Source organism: Hoplias malabaricus, chromosome 12 (assembly GCF_029633855.1).
Source record: "Hoplias malabaricus isolate fHopMal1 chromosome 12, fHopMal1.hap1, whole genome shotgun sequence".
NCBI lineage: Eukaryota > Metazoa > Chordata > Actinopteri > Characiformes > Erythrinidae > Hoplias > Hoplias malabaricus.
Window position 1 is genome coordinate 3,067,964 of NC_089811.1, and position 16,795 is coordinate 3,084,758.

Here is a 16,795-nt window from a genome sequence, read left to right on the forward strand (position 1 = left end):
TTGTGTTAATTTTGATTACATATACATACAGACATGTTACAATACTCTTTATTAGCTTATAATACTACTTACCATAATGATCTATCATCTTCACTGGCTCTGAGTGTGAAAAGTCACCAGCTGCAGTATGGTTGACAGCTGAGACACGGAAGATGTATTCATTCCCTTGAATTAATTTATCTGCCACAAAATGGCAGTCAATAACATTTTCAGCTAGAATGGTCCAAAGTAAACGGCTTGTTTCCCTTTTTTCTAAAACGTAGTGCTTAATTGTAGATCCACCATCTTCATGAGGAGGTGTCCAGGTTAAAGTAACTTTTTCAGAAGAAATTCCACTTGCTTCAATTGGTCCAGGGGGTCCAGGAACATCCAAAACTTTTACTTTGACATTTTCTTCTTTAACTCCAAATGGATTGCTTGCTGTAATAGTGTATTCCCCTGAATCCTTCCTGCTGGCATATTTGATAGACAAAGTAGAAGATGTAGGAGATGTTTCAATCTGGCATATATCTGATGGTTTGAAGAATTTTCCTGCCTTTGACCAGGCAGAAGTTGGTGTAGGTTTGCCTAGAATACTTGTTGCTGTAATGACAATTGTATCTCCAGCTCTAACAGTTACTCCTTCCTTCACAGTTGGATCAATTATAATTGTGGGTGCCGCTGTGGGTTGAAGGAAAAGGTAACCTTTTAATAATTTGTTTGTTTAAAATACACACACGCATATATATATATATATATATACATATATATACATATATATATATATATATATATATATATATATATATATATATATATATATATATATATGCGTGTTATATTATATTATAAAAATAAAATAGCATTACCATATTCATCCGTGCATATGACAGTGTCAGTTTGTTCAGACGGTGGACTTATTGCTCCAGCTGCATTCTTGGCTCTGATTCTGAATTCAAACTTGCAGCCTTCTTGCAGGTCAGTCACAGTATAGGCACATTCCACAACATTTACATGGTTGGCTTTCACCCAGACCTTGGAAGGAAGGTCACGTCTCTCAACAATGTAGCCGGTAAGCCTATGTCCACCATCATATTGAGGTTCAGTCCACTGGAGTGTTACTGTGCTTCTTGTAATGCTGATCACATCAGGTTTACCAGGAGAATCTAAAACAAGGCAAAATAGGACCATAAACTTATAATAGTGTATATTAAAATGAAATAGAATAGACACTATACTTACAAACATTCTGAACTTACCAATAGCATCTAAGGCTACCAAGTGCTCAGTTGGAGGACTTGGCTTACCAACACCAGCCAAATTTATGGCCATCACCCTGAACCCATACTCAAGGCCTTCAGTTAATCCCTTTACTTTGAAATCTTTCATTTTTAAAGGTGCAGGGTTAGCTCTCTTCCATAACATGCTGTTTCTTTCCTTGAATTCAACGTGATAACCTGAAACAAGAACATTTTGTTGTATTATCTATTAAATATTACTTTATGTTACAACAGATGTCTCTGAACATTCCTTCACCTGTAATTGGTGAGCCTCCAGTTTTCCTGGGATCTGACCAAGCCAAAACTGCTGAATTATGACACATGCTCATGACCTGTGGTGGAGGTGGTGAGTCTGGCACATCTGGACAAAAAACAACATGAGTGTTAAGGTAAGAAACACTATTGCCATTGCCATTGTATGAGTAAAAGTGAAAAAAATCTAAGGTATACTTACTGAATGGATGCTTAGCGATCACAGGGTCCGATTTTAGACCCTCACCAACTCCATATTTGTTTTCTGCAGAAACTCTGAATATATATTCAGTTCCCTCATGAAGACCAGAGACTCTATAAGTGTTTGTCTCCACAGCTGAAGAAACTGTTACCCACATATTGGTAATAGAATCACGCTTTTCGAGAATGTAATTAGTAATCTCTGATCCTCCGTCATCTTTTGGAACACCCCATTTTAGTGTAGCTCCATCAGCTGTTACTTCCTTAAACTTGATAGGTCCTGCACATATTCCTGGTTTGCCAACAACTCTTACAAATATAGTGGATTCCTTTGATCCAGCACTGTTACGAAGAGTGATTGTGTATTTTGAGGCATCGCTCCTTTGGCAGTCCCGAATCAACAATGTTGTATTAACAGCAGTAGATTCCACACAAACTCTTCCTGTATCAGTCAAATTTTCATCATCACCTTTTTTCCATGAGACAGTTGGGGGAGGTTTACCGATGATAGGAATCTTGAGACGGACGTTGCTTCCCTCTTTTGCAATGTACATCAAATTGGGCAAATCTCGTAAATCACAGCTGGGATGAACTGTGGGAAGTAAAACAAACAAACAAATAAATACATTCAGAAATAATGAGGGACAAAATCTAAATTATATTTATATGGAAAAGAGAGAGAGTGAAATATCTCACCAATGACATCCTTTGCTACAATGGAGAGCTCCTTCACTGGACCATCTCCTGCATCATTTGTTGCCCTTGCTCTGTATTTGTATTCTCTTCCTTCAACAAGATCTTTGGCACTGTATTGCATGTTCTTTGATCTTAGAAGTTCCTTCCACTTGTCTTCACCATTAAGAACTTCAAGAACATATGCAGTAATTCGACTTCCACCATCACTAACAGGTTTTTTCCAAGAAAGCGTGCAGGAATCCCTGGTTACTAGCAATGGCTTGAAATCCATGACTGGCCCAGGTTGTTCTGTGGAAATTTTTATTTAATTGTACTGAACATTTTCCAATACTGGAACACGTAAATGACAGTAAAATCTGTAATTGCATATTTTATTTGTAAGTTACTCTACTCACCAGAGGCTCTGACGGCATCTGCAGTTTCAACAGGTTCACCAATACCATACTTATTTTGAGCCTTTACTCTAAAACAGTATGATCTACCATGCTCCAGGTCTTCTATCTTGAAATATGTTTTGTCACAACTGGCTGAAACTGTGGACCATGCTTTTCTCTCTGCATCACGCTTTTCTACAATATAACCAATAATCTCACTTCCACCATTAATTAATGGTTCATCCCAAAGAATGGATGCACTCTCCTTTGTTGTCTCTTTCACCATCAGGTTTACTGGTGGGCCAGGAGTATCTACATTGCGGTAAATAAAAGAGTAATCGAAGTTTTAATTATCTTGCTAATCTCATGAATATATAAAAAAATACAATGGTGATAGAACTTACCAAGGACTTTGACAGCAATTGTGTACATTTTCATGCCACTGATACTGTCAAGGTTAAGAACATATTTTCCAGCATCATAGCGATTCACTCTATCAACTTGAACCACTGTGTCTTTATCTGTGACTTTGATGATTATTCCTTGTCTGTTTTTGATGTTAGTGTTCATCTTTGCCCAGGTGACTTTTGGAGTAGGTCGACCTTTAATTTTGGCATGAAGAGTCATTCGAGCTCCAGCCTGAAGTACCAATGTATCCTTCAGCACAGCATCAAGTTCAGCTTCAGGTGCAGCTGAAATCAATAAAAAAATGTATTACCTATATTTCACAACACATACTATTAAATAATAATGTGTTCTGTTCATAGTCATGTAGACATACCAAAGATATCCTTAGCAACATGTTTGTCTGGTACTTCACATGTTTGACTAAAGCCAACTTTGTTCACAGCACTGACACGAAGTTGGTATTCTGATTTCTCCAAAAGTCCAGTGACAACATAGTGTGTGTCCTGTAGGTTCTTTGGGACATTGCATCGGATCCAGTCTGTTGCATCTGTTCTCTTGCATTCAACTAGGTATCCCAAGATTTCACTGCCCCCATCATTTGCAGGTTTAGTCCAGGAGAGGCTTATAGTGCTGTTACTTGTGTCTGTGACCTTGGGGGAGACTGGTGGGCCAGGGGGATCTATAGAGGATGTTAGTTTATTTTAGGTATATAAATTATAAATATATACATACAAAAATAACATAAATATAACTATTTAAATGTATAAATGAGATTGTGTATGCACTTACAAATAGGATCGACAGCAGTAGCAGCATCTGATGGGTCACTTGGTTTGCCAAGCCCAGCTTTGTTCACAGCAATGACTCTGAACTCATACTGAGCCCCCTCAGTAAGGCCTCCTACTTCAATTGATCTCTCCAGTAAAGGTTTCCTATTGAGTTTGGTCCAGCTAATCTCCTTGGTCTCACGTTTCTCAAGCATGTAACCAAGAATGGGAGATTTGCCATCCTCAGTGGGTTCCTTCCAGCTCACAGTCATTTTTTCTTTTGTAATGTTTGTAATCACAGGAGGATCACATGCTCCAGGAACAGCTGTAAATGACAAGCAGGAAAAAATAAATAAACATGTATCCAATAAGTATAAGTAAACATGTATTTAAAAAAAATGCAACTTACTGAAAGGATCTCTAACAATAACGGGATCCGACATAATGGCTTCACCGGCTCCAAATCGATTTTCAGCGCGAACCCTAAACTGATACTCATGACCTGGTATCAGCTTCTCCACAGACAATTCCCTTACATCTTTACCAATTTTAGCAGAAACTTGGGCCCAGTTTGGTCTGCTTGTTTCACGCTTATCCACAATGTAATTTGTAATAGGGGAGCCTCCATCGGCAAGTGGAGGTGTCCAGCTCAATTTCACACGATCAGAAAGCACTTCTTCAAATTTCATAGATGCAGGAGGACCAGGTATGTCTACAGAAATGACAAAAATGTAAGTGTGATATACTTTGTAATATACAAATTATAAACTCTTTTTTATATATATATATATATATATATATATATATATGTCATACAGTATATACACCGAGGCCAAAATGTATATGCACACTACACATGGCATATCAACCTACATTTATCTATGCAAACCAGTTAGGGTGTCTTATTTGTTCACATTAAATGTAATTTTAAAAGTAAAAGCATTTAGAGTCAGATTTTATTACTTTAGGTTTTATTCACTGTATCAGATATTCAACGGGTCAACCAGGCTGAATGTCTTTTTCAACAGTCTGAGGTGGGGGCTAAATTCAGTTCCAAGGTGAATGAATTTTGGAATGAACTAAAAGTGCAAAAGTGAAAAAAAAAAGTGCAAAAGTGAACTAAAAGTGCAAATGAAACTAAATACAAAATAAAAAGAGCCGGTGCCATCAGGTACCAAACTGTTTATTCACCATTAAGAAAGTCCTACATCACCTGCTACACTACAGTTCTTAACTATGAAGCATGGGGTCACAGTCATGTTGTAGTACTGGAAAACCACTAGTGCACTTCAAATAGAGGGGATTTTGAAGATGGAGGAACATTTATTTTTTATGCAAGCAACACTTCAAGAAAAACATTTTTCCAAAAATCAAATATTGATCCATTAAAAAGCTGATATATTAAATAGATGAGCCTGTTTTGTTATAGATTTGAAAATATTTCTTGTGGGAAAATATAGCCTTATTTAATCAACATATTCAGCGTATAGTGACATGAAATGTTGAAAAGTATTTAGCCTTTGTGGATGTAACATATTAACCTCAAATGCATATACACCTTCTACATGATAACAACGTGTAATGCTGTACTAATTAAATTACTCACCCAAAACTGTGAGTTGTATGTCTGCAGTCGTGGAACCACTTGCATTCTCAGCTAAAATACTGTACACTCCTGTGTGAAGTTTGGTAACTGCACCAAGGCTCAAAGTGAACAAATGTCTCTGCTGTGAAAATATCATGTCTTTATCAGCTTTCAAGCCCTTTCCATCTTTACTCCATGTGACCTTGGGCATAGGCTTGCCAAAAATTTGAGCCTCAAGGCAAACATCTGATCCTGCTCTCTGTGGCACCATCTTCTTCATTTGGATGGCAAGTTCTATTCTAGGAGGTACTGTAAACAACAGACATTCTTATGTAAATATGTGGCATATAAATATATAAAGAATTTTCAATTGTTTATGCAAAATTATTATTAAAAAACCTACCATTCTCCGCAGATATCAGGATAGGATCAGATAGTTCAGAAGGCCTGCTTATGTTCACTGCTGTTTTTGCAATAATTCTAAACTGGTACTGAGCACCTTCATCCAATCCAGTTACAGTGTACTCTTCCCGGGGGACATTCTGACTGCTGGTGTTGCATCGCACCCACTGGTCTCCAGGAAGTTTCAATGCTTCAACATAGTATCCGATTATCTTGCTTCCACCATCATTCTTTGGTCTGGCCCAAACCAATGTAACTGTATTCTTGGTCACATCAAGTACCTCTGGTTTACCTGGGACATCTTTTACACCATACAAAAATATACATTGAAAACAATGTAATATGAAATACACATACATTCACGCTGACCAATCTTTTTTCATTACTTACCCACTTGTGTTCTTGCTGTGATAAAATCTGTTTTCTTGCTTGGTTTACCTTGTCCGGCCCGATTAATGGCAGAAACCCTAAACGTATATTCCAGACCTTCAATTAGACCAGCACAAGGATATTCTGTTGTTCGAACAACAGAATCATTAGCCTTAACCCAAAGGAGGCTATTTCTCTCTTTGCGCTCAATGTAGTATCCAGTAACAGGACTGCCACCATCAGACTCAGGCTTATCCCAGGCCACAAACATGCAGTCCTTGTTTGTCTTAGTGATGTGACAGTTCAAAGGTTCACCAGGAACATCTGGGAGAAGAAAAAAGAGTGATGGTTTCTAAAAAAAATCATACATGAGATTTGGGTATAACAATTTTCTGTATGGGTTTCATCTCACCAAAGGGGAATTTTGCTATCATCCTCTCAGATGTAATTGGATCTGAAATGCCAAACCGATTCTCTGCACGAACACGGAAGACATACTCTTTTCCAGGAATAAGTTTTCCAAGTCTACAGCCAGTCTTTCCACAGCTGGAAAGAGCAGTAACCCAATCCCCTCTGCTCACATCACATTTCTCAACCACATAGTTAGTGATATTACTACCACCGTCCTCAAGTGGTTTGTTCCAAGAGAGTGTGCAAGCGTCGGAATCAATGTCACTGATTTCAAATGGTGGTTCAGGCGGTCCAGGGATATCTGCAAAGAGATTGTTTTTTATATTTATTTGCATTCTGATATGTGATTTTACCATTAGTCACATATATATTAGATTTATTTTCTTCAGTTTAAATTTTCTTTAATTTTCTCCAGTACTTTTGATTTTCAAATTGACACTTTCAATTAACAATGTTTTTTTGTAGATCTGCCAGTTATTTCCTTATATGTGGCTTTAATGCAGTTGGCAAAGAAATAGCAAGTAAAAGTTCGTGTCTGTGTAAAGCAGTATGAGTTTTATTTAAACAGCATGTTGTCTATTAACCTGAATTTCAGCAAATTTACACAGATAATTCTGTTTATTCAAATGATCCAGAGCTCAAGTTAAATTATGGCGAAAGTCACTCAGGTTCCCCCAATTTTACTCGGAGAAAAAGTAGTGTGAATAGTTCATGGTGGATGAGAATGCATGCGCACATGATGTCACAGAGGCCAGAGAGTATATCTTGCAGGGAGTGCATGTCTACAGTCAGACTCCATTGAAATCATTTTAAATAGTTTATGAAGTTTAATTTGGTAGGGTTCAATGTCATCCAGTTTGAACAGTGATAGCTATTTTAGTCTCAAAAAATAAGCCACATTAGTTTTTCTCAAAGTAATATTGGGGAAACCTGTATGACCTTTCGGCGGCACGATGGCACAGCAGGTAGTGTCACAGTCACATAGCTCCAGGGACCTGGAGGTTGTGGGTTCAATTTGGTGTGTTCTCAACCATGTCCACATGGGATTCCTCCGGGTGCTCCGGTTTCCTCCCACGGTCCAAAAGCACACGTTGGTAGGTGGACTGGCGACTCAAAAGTGTCCGTAGGTGTGTGTGTGTGAGTGAATGTGTTAGTGTATGTGTCGCCCTGTGAAGGATTGGCGCCAACCCCAGGGTATGTTCCTGCCTTGCGCCCAGTGATTCCAGGCAGGCTCCGGACCCACTCCAACCCTGAATTTGATAAGCGGTTACAGACAATGAATGAATGAATGTATGTATGACCTTTGCCTTGAAGGTAATTAGGGTAAACAGAATTATCTGTGTAAAATTATTTAAGTTTAGAAATCTGCAGTTCTGAGTATTAAATGGGATACATTCTATGTACTCTGCATTTCACTTAACATCTTTTTTCATGTGGAATGATATGAATAGCACTCATTAAAACCAAAGCTTTAATACCTTTAGTCTAAATCATTTTAAAAACACAGTGCAAATTAATAGACAAGAGGTGTGCTAAATGAAAGTACTAACCTCTAATAATAATTTTCATCACTTGCTCCACTTTTCCTGAACTATTCTCTGCAACAAGGCTATATTGACCACTGTCATGCCTTGAAACATCCTTAATGATGAGCACACACATATTCTGGGATTTGTGCACTGCAAGGGAGCTTGAGGGGACAACTTTTTCTTCTCCTCGTTTCCATTGGCACACAGGTGCTGGCTTTCCAGATACAAGTGCCTCCACTCTCACTTTGGCTCCTGCCTTTGCAGTGACTGTCTCAGGCAAGATAACCTTGGGTTCCACTAAAAGACATACATTGAACGTATTTATATTTTCAGGAGAAATTCAATTTGATCTTAATAACTGGATTAACAACAAGGACGTTTTAATAAACACTAATAACTTACACATTTGTTCCTTGATCTCATATGCTTCTTTTGTTTCAGTAGGAAAACTAGCTCCCATGGAATTTCGTGCAGCCACTCTGAAGCGATATTTCCTTCCTTCTTTCAGCCCAACAACAGAGACGCACAAATCTTTGACAACAGTATATGGTGTCCATTCTTCCTTCTTCTCTTCTTTTGGTGCTTCTTCTTCTACCACTGGTACTGGTGGGGGCACAGGTTCAGCACCTGGCTCTGCCTCACCCTCACTCACCTTGGGTTCCTTGGGAGGCTTAGGTTTAGGAAGTTCAAGATAGTCAACAATGTAGCCGTCAATCTTAGATCCACCATCCCTCATGGGTTTCAGCCATCCCACCTTTGCACTGTTTTTAGTAATCTCCAAAACATCAACCTTCTGTGGTGGGTCAGGTTTACCTAAAGATAAAAAAAATATATTGATAATAAACAAAATTAAATCAATGAAAATTCACAAATCCAAAAAGCTTATAATAACTTGAAAAGTTGGTTAATTGTTGGTACACTTACTGATAGGATCAGAGGCTAGATAGGATCTTGGAGTGGGTCTTGGAACACCTGAACCATACTCATTTACAGCAGTGACTCTGAAGTAATATTCTGTCCCTGGTACAAGATTGCTGACTGTAAATGTTGTTTTCTCCACATTGGCTTTAACTGTTGCCCAAGTCTTACGGTCAACCTCACGTTTCTCAACAATGTAATGTGTTACTTCACTGCCGCCATTATTTTCAGGTGGAGACCATGAGAGATTGCAAGACACCATCGTGATATCTGTGGCCTCCAGGCCAACTACTGGTCCAGGGGTGTCTGTGTAAATCAAACACATTTGTATGAAATGAGATGTCATAATTATATTACTAAATATCTACTATATTCCAAGATAGTCTGTGTTGTCCTTACCCAGTACTTTGACATTGACAAATACTGCCTTTTCCCCTGCTGGGCTTGATACAGTCAGTGAGTATTTGCCTGAATCGTCACGGGTGGTGTCAGAGATGACAAGGAAGGTCATTGTATCAATGAGATCCACATGACCCTTTTTAACAACATTATCAATTCCCATTCTTCTCCAAAGCACTTTAGGTGGTGGCCGTCCCCTGACAATTGCAACTAATCTTATTGGGCATCCAGCTCTAACAGTAAGACCCTTCTTCAGTTCAGCGTCCAGAGAAACTTCAGGAGCCTCTGTTTAAGAGAAAATATTAAACATTGTAAGCATATACAAATGTAGCCACTGGACTGCTCTTGAAAGCTGATTTATATATATATATATATATATATTTACCCAAGATATCTCGAGGAGAGATAATTCCTTCAAGGTTGGTTGGCTGGCTCAAGCCAATTTGATTTTGGGCAGACACACGGAATTCATACTGCAGTTCCTCATCCAGACTTGTGACAGTAAACTCTGTTCCTGTCAACTGGGCAGCAACATTGCACCTCTTCCATCCTTCATCTCCCTTTTTGCCTGTACCCCTAACTCTGAGCTCAACCACGTATCCAATAAGTGGAGCACCACCATCATGTGTAGGCTTTGTCCACCCAAGTGTGATTGATGTCTTAGAACTGTCAGTGACCTTCAAGTTTCCAACTGGTCCAGGAGGCCCTGCAAAAAATATAGACAGAGTTAGTGGTGACAATAAAAATCAGAGTAAAGTATTTGTACTTTATTAAACTGTGATTAATACATAGTTAAACATACCAACAGGATCTCTTGCAGTGTATGTTCTGGATGGCTTGCTTGCATTGCCAATGCCAATCTCATTCTCAGCCTTGACACGGAATTGGTATTCATGATTAGGCAGGAGTCCTGTTACAGTCATTTGGTCCCCTGGAATTGGAGATTTAGTAACTGGAGACCACCTAATGCCATGTTCTTCTTTCTTCTCAAGAATATAACCCGTGATGGGTTTTCCACCATCAAAGTCAGGAGAGCACCACATGACTGTCATTTCATTCTTTGAAATTTTGGACACCTCTGGAGCATCTGGTGCACCCGGTCTACTAAACTGAGTCCTTGCAATAATAGACTCTGTTTCTACTGCAGGGCCAGCTCCCATTTTGTTCTCTGCTCTCACTCTGAAGATATACTCATTGCCTTCAGTTAAACGAGTTACATTTGCAGAGTTTTTTACAACAGCAGAAGAATGGACTGACCAGACACCTCGCTTTGTCTCACATTTCTCAATGATGTAGTTGTAGATTTCACATCCACCATCATCCTCAGGTACCTCCCATGTCAACTTGCATCTGTCCACTGAAATGTCTGACACCTTCAAATCTCTAACAGCTCCTGGTCTGTCAAGAACGTTCACTTTAGCTGTGGCAGAGCATGTTCCAGCAGCATTTGTTGCAGTGATAGTGTATGTTCCAGTATCAGTACGTTTTGCATTTGTTAGATGGAATTTAGAGTAGTTCAAACCAGTTTCAACTTGGAGTCGAGGGCTTTTATTGATATCTTCAGTGGCACCATCTTTAACCCATTTAACATCTGGTTGTGGTTTGCCTTTAATTTCTGCCTCAATTGGAATGGCATTTCCAGCTTTAACTGCTAGAACACCTTCCAATTTTATCTTTATCTCCGGAACTACAAGCTCTTCCTTTACAAGAACTTCACCTGTAGTTACCCAGTTGCTTTCCCCTCCCTCATTCTTTGTTTGGACTCTAAATTGATATATTTGGTTCTCAATACATCTATCTACCATGAAATATGTTTCTTTAATAGCTCCTTTATGGACTCTTTCCCATTCCTCTGCTTCTTTTGGTTTCTTTTCCACATGATAACTAAGATTGCGGCTACCACCATCATACTCCGGCTTCTTCCATTTCAGGAAGACAAAGGTCTTTCCAATTTCACTGATATGGAAATTCTCTGGTTCACCAGGTTTCTCGACTGGATCCACAGCAAGAATAGCTGTTTTGGTTTCAGTTGGTGGTCCAGCTCCAATTTTATTCTCTGCGCTCACACGGAAGAAATATTCACAGTTCTCAATGAGTGGGGCTTTTATAAGGCGTTTAGTGCAGTCAGATGAAACAACTGTCCACCCTCTTTGACTAGGTTGACGGCACTCAATGATGTAGTTTGTAATTTCAGTACCGCCATTATCCTCTGGGTTTTCCCAAGAAACCATGCAAGAGTCTTTGGTCACATATGCAACCTTCAAGTTCTGGCAAGGTCCAGGAATATCCAGCACATTGACGATGATTGTAGCCTGTGCTTGGCCACTGCTGTTCTTAGCTTGAATGGCATATTTTCCATGGTCTGCTCTTATAGCTTCTTTAATGACTAATTCAACTAGAGGATAGTTGTTGATCATCTCTGTGCGTTTGTCTCTGCTTAAAGCTCTTGCATCCTTAGTCCATGTGATTTCAGGGTCAGGTCTACCTTTAACACGTGTGACAAGGCTAAGGATCTGTCCTGCCCGAACTGTTAGAAGATCACGGCAAGCAACATCAACAGTTACCTCTGGAGGAACAAGGATGTCCTTGGCAAGCACTTTCTCTGCTAGCTCTCTTGGCTCTCCATCTCCAGCCTTGTTAGATGCTCTGATGCGGAATCTGTACTCTGTACCTTCAGTAAGGCCTGGTACTCTAAATGCACATTGCTTAATGAGATCCTTGTTGATTCTGTCCCACTGTGCAGAACCTGACTTCTGGCACTCAATAACATACCCTAAAACAGGACTGCCTCCATCTCTATTAGGCTTGGTCCACACCAAATCTGCATATGACTTGCTCCAGTCTTTAATTTTTATGTTACTTGGGGGTCCTGGAGGAGTAATAGGGCGTTTAGCCTTTATCGGGTCAGAAGGATAGGATGGCTGACTTACACCAGCAACGTTCTCTGCAAAAATTCTGAATTCATAGCTGTTTCCCTCAAGGAGTCCAGAAACCCTGTATCTAAGATCCAAAACCGGTGTTTTATTCACACGGATCCATTTGCCAGTCATCTCTCTGCGTTCTACAATGTAACCACTGACAGGACTTCCACCATCAACTTCTGGTGCAGTCCAAGACAGTGTAACAGCATTTTCTGTGATATCAGAACATGTAGGCGGGCCTGGAGGGTCAGGAGGATTAAAAATATGCTTTGCAATAGTTGGAGGACTTTCAAGAGGGGCACCAATACCAATCTTGTTTTCTGCACGAATACGTACAATATATTCACGTCCCTTCTCTAAACGTGGAATTCTAGCTGTTGTGTACAAGTTTCCAGAACTTATTACAGACCATGGCTCCCAAGGTTTCTTGACATCTTTCTTTTCAACAATGTAATTCATCAGTGGTGTACCACCATCATCTTTAGGTGGACGCCACTGGATAACCATGTGATCAGGAGTAACGTCAAGGATGTTGACAGGGCCAACTGGAGGACCTGGGAGATCAAGTACTGTTACATGAAGAGCAACTGACTTGCTTCCAGCAGGATTTGAAACAGTAAGAATATATTCTCCACCATCAGTCCTGGTACATTCAGTGATGTTTAAAACTGTAGATGTTCCTACAGTATCAATCTTGACTTTGCCTTCAGTTGTGAGCTCTTTGCCATCACTTAGCCACTTGGCAGTCGGGATTGGTATGCCTTTCATAACTGCAGGGAGCACAATGTTGCTTCCAGCCTTCACAACAAGACCCTCAATCAGTTTTACATCAACTTCAATAGATGGTGCCACTGCAAAAAAAAAAAGTCAATATATCAGTAAACCCTAATCAGTTATGCCATAAGCAGTTAAAAGATGGTACTATACAATATGAAATGAAACTTACAAGACTTCTCCTGGCAAGTAACTGGTACACTGGTGTCTGGTCGGCTAATGCCAATAGCATTTTGTGATTTTACGCGGAATCTGTAGGTTTTTCCTTCAACTAGTCCAGTGACATGGCAGCGAGAATCGCTGACAGTTTTGAAAGGAACCCAGTCAGCGACTCCCTCTTCTTGATACTCAACAATAAATCCAGTTACATCGCTTCCACCTGTGCGCTCAGGCCACTCCCACTCAAGCCATACCTCAGTTTTTTCTACATCTACATGGTGTAAATTCTTGGGAGGACCAGGAGGATCTGCAGATCATAAAATGTTGACATATTTTGTTTTGGCACTCAACAGATTTAGTAAAATGTTCATCTTGTTCAGGATAACATTTGCGTAAAAATATTTTTGTAAACTAAAGCTGAGATGAAATCAATATACTATGTTAAATTTATACTTACATAGAGGATCAACTGCTTTGATGGGCTTGCTGGTTGCAATATATGCACTTTTGCCAAACTGATTCTCAGCTGCGACCCGGAATAAATACTGAATACCCTCCATCAGGTACAGAGCCATTAGGCTGAGTTTCTTTGAGGAGGCACAGACTGGGACCCAGTTCTCAGCTGCAACATCTTTTTTCTCCACAACATAGTGAGAAATGACTGCTCCACCATCATCCAATGGCTTTTGCCAAGTTAGATAAGCTGATTCACTCGTTACCTCAGAGACAGCAAGATTACGTGGAGGTCCAGGTTTATCTGGTCACAAAAAATGAAAAATTAGCGCATGCAAATGTGCTTGCTCTCACACAAACACCTATATAAATCTGTCTTTAAAAAATAATATATATATATATATAGACACACACACACACATACACTTTAATCCCCCAAAGATGCATACCAAGAACAAGCACTGCGCATGTCGCTGTCTTTGATCCAGCTGCATTTTGAATGGTTATGGTATAGTTTCCACAGTCAGCACGGGTGCATTTCTTTATATGCAGTTTACTTCCGGTAGTTGTCACTTCAATAACACAATGTGAAGGAACCTCTCCATCGTTCTTCTTCCATGACACAGTGGGAATTGGTATGCCTTTAATCACAGCACTTAGAGTAATATCTGTTCCAATCATTGCAAGATGATCACGTGCCATATTGGCATCTAGCAATAACTCTGGTTCCTCTGCAGAAAAAAAAAAACAGAACATACATATAATTATAATTATATAGTCCAGTTATACAGAACTTTTAAATTAAAAACAGAACTGTTAAATGTAATTTCATAACAGACAAATGTAGCAAAATGATTACCAAGTCGGTCATGCACTTTAACTGGTTCTTTTACAAAAGCAGGATCAGATTTTCCAGCTGCATTCACAGCCATAATCCTGAAAATAAATTCTCCACCCTCTGGAAGGCTCTTCACAACAAACGAAGTGTCTGGGCATGACTCAGGAGTCTCGTTAGCCTGTATCCATTCAATTGCACCAGGTTTTTGATACTCAATTAAGTAACCCAAGATTTTGCCTTTGCCATCATGGCGAGGTACACGCCATGCCAAACTAATAGAATCCTTTGTTTTGTCAGTGACCTCAGGCAGGACAGGTGGACTAGGCCGAACTGCAAGAAAGAACAAGCGAATATTTAGCTACATGAAAAATGTATCTTTACAATGCAAAAATACATGAGTATATTAAAACAAAGCATGATCCTCAAAATTAAAGTGCATTATATTTGCAAATATCTCAGTTTACATGACTAAATAAATTAACATTTTTCTTGTTCTCTCATTCACTGTAATGTACCTGAGGTCTAGATTATCATATCCTAGGACCAGAATTACTTACCAACGGGATCTTTAGCAAGAATGGGTTTAGATGGTGGGCTGGGGTCTCCAGTACCAATTTCATTCTCTGCTATGACACGGAATTCATATTCACATCCTTCAGTTAGTTCCTGCACCCTGTACTGTGTAGCAGGGTATATGTGATCTCTAGTTACACGAGACCATCTTAAGGCTAAAGTCTCCTTCTTTTCCAAGATGTAGTTTGTAATGGGCTTGCCACCATCCCGAGGACGGTTCCAAAGCACCAGGGCAGAGTCGTGGAAAACATCTCTAACAACAGGCTCCTCAGGCGCCTCAGGTACTCCTGTAAATACAATAAGATATTAAAATAATAGAGTCCTAACTAACTGACATTTTGGGATTTTTGTTTTCTCTTTTAAATAGTTACATACTGAAAAGGTCTTTGGCCTTCATCTCTTCAGATTCCAGTGGATCGCTGATGCCGTACATATTCTCAGCACAAATTCTCATGATGTATTCACGGCCTTCTACAAGCTTGGGCACTTTACAAGTGGTCTTTGTTGAGGCAGATGTAACGGTGGTCCACATGTCCCTGTTAGCATCTCTCTTCTCAATGATGTAATTGGAAATTTCACATCCGCCATCATCAAGAGGAGGCTTCCAAGAAATTACCATGTGGTCCCTATGAACATCCTCAAAGACAACTGGACCTTCGGGCGGTAATGGTCGGTCTAAAATTTAATAAGCAACAACATAACAGATTATTAATGACATGTAATTGTCAGTCAAAAAAAAAAACTAATCACGACAGATGTTTTAGAATCCATACCAACAACAGTGACATTGCAAATGCCTTTGCGAACTCCAGTGCAGTTCTCAATTGTAACACAATATCTGCCACTGTGTTCACGCTTAGCCTTGATAATGCCTAGGCACATTGTTGTTGGAGTATTCTTGAACTGGATGTGTTGATCTGCTTTTAGCTCTTTATCATCCCTTGTCCATGAGATAGAAGGAGCTGGCTTTCCTGAGTAGCGTCCCAGCAGTGCAAAGCTTTCACCAACACGGATGATAACCTTGTCACGGAAGTCCAGTTCGATAGTTGGGGGCTCTGAAATATAGAAATGGTGCCAATTCAGCTGTAACTATACATTCTACTACTGAAACATGTTTATTATTTGCAGTTCTAAACTCAGGATAAATGTAACTGAGAAGAAGCAGGTTTTCATACCAAGCTCATCTTTGCATGTGATTGCTTTGGTGCTGAAAGACGGCTTGCCCTGACCAATTTCATTAACTGCACTGACACGGAATTCATAGGTGTCACCCTCTCGAAGACCATCGTATGTAAATTTCCTGTCCATCAGCCTTTCCTTGGTCACTCTTATAAACTTGTCCTTGCCAATTGGTCGTGCCTCCAGGATGTATGATGTGATATCACATCCTCCATCATTCTTTGGTTGTTTCCATGTCACACTAATGTAGTCTTTAGTGACAGCAGTGACCTCAAGCTCCTCAGGACGGTCTGGCACAGCTGGTAAAAAAAGTGTACACAAAAAAATC

At 39.6% G+C, this 16,795-nt stretch overlaps 1 protein-coding gene across 1 annotated transcript in view; it reads right to left on the bottom strand.

Annotated features, from left to right (window-relative positions):
• Window positions 1-16,795, bottom strand: part of ttn.1 (titin, tandem duplicate 1) — a 153,882-nt gene that overhangs the window by 44,338 nt on the left and 92,749 nt on the right. Inside the window, 29 exon segments of the mRNA XM_066686859.1 lie at window positions 73-660; window positions 849-1,145; window positions 1,239-1,436; window positions 1,516-1,620; window positions 1,714-2,304; window positions 2,409-2,696; window positions 2,804-3,094; window positions 3,187-3,474; window positions 3,564-3,869; window positions 3,980-4,282; window positions 4,367-4,669; window positions 5,564-5,851; window positions 5,946-6,245; window positions 6,335-6,637; window positions 6,726-7,025; window positions 8,275-8,550; window positions 8,656-9,066; window positions 9,178-9,477; window positions 9,571-9,855; window positions 9,956-10,276; window positions 10,373-13,342; window positions 13,438-13,731; window positions 13,882-14,181; window positions 14,327-14,608; window positions 14,737-15,045; window positions 15,273-15,575; window positions 15,664-15,963; window positions 16,062-16,343; window positions 16,464-16,766. Of these exon segments, the coding sequence (XP_066542956.1) occupies window positions 73-660; window positions 849-1,145; window positions 1,239-1,436; window positions 1,516-1,620; window positions 1,714-2,304; window positions 2,409-2,696; window positions 2,804-3,094; window positions 3,187-3,474; window positions 3,564-3,869; window positions 3,980-4,282; window positions 4,367-4,669; window positions 5,564-5,851; window positions 5,946-6,245; window positions 6,335-6,637; window positions 6,726-7,025; window positions 8,275-8,550; window positions 8,656-9,066; window positions 9,178-9,477; window positions 9,571-9,855; window positions 9,956-10,276; window positions 10,373-13,342; window positions 13,438-13,731; window positions 13,882-14,181; window positions 14,327-14,608; window positions 14,737-15,045; window positions 15,273-15,575; window positions 15,664-15,963; window positions 16,062-16,343; window positions 16,464-16,766 (11,685 nt within the window).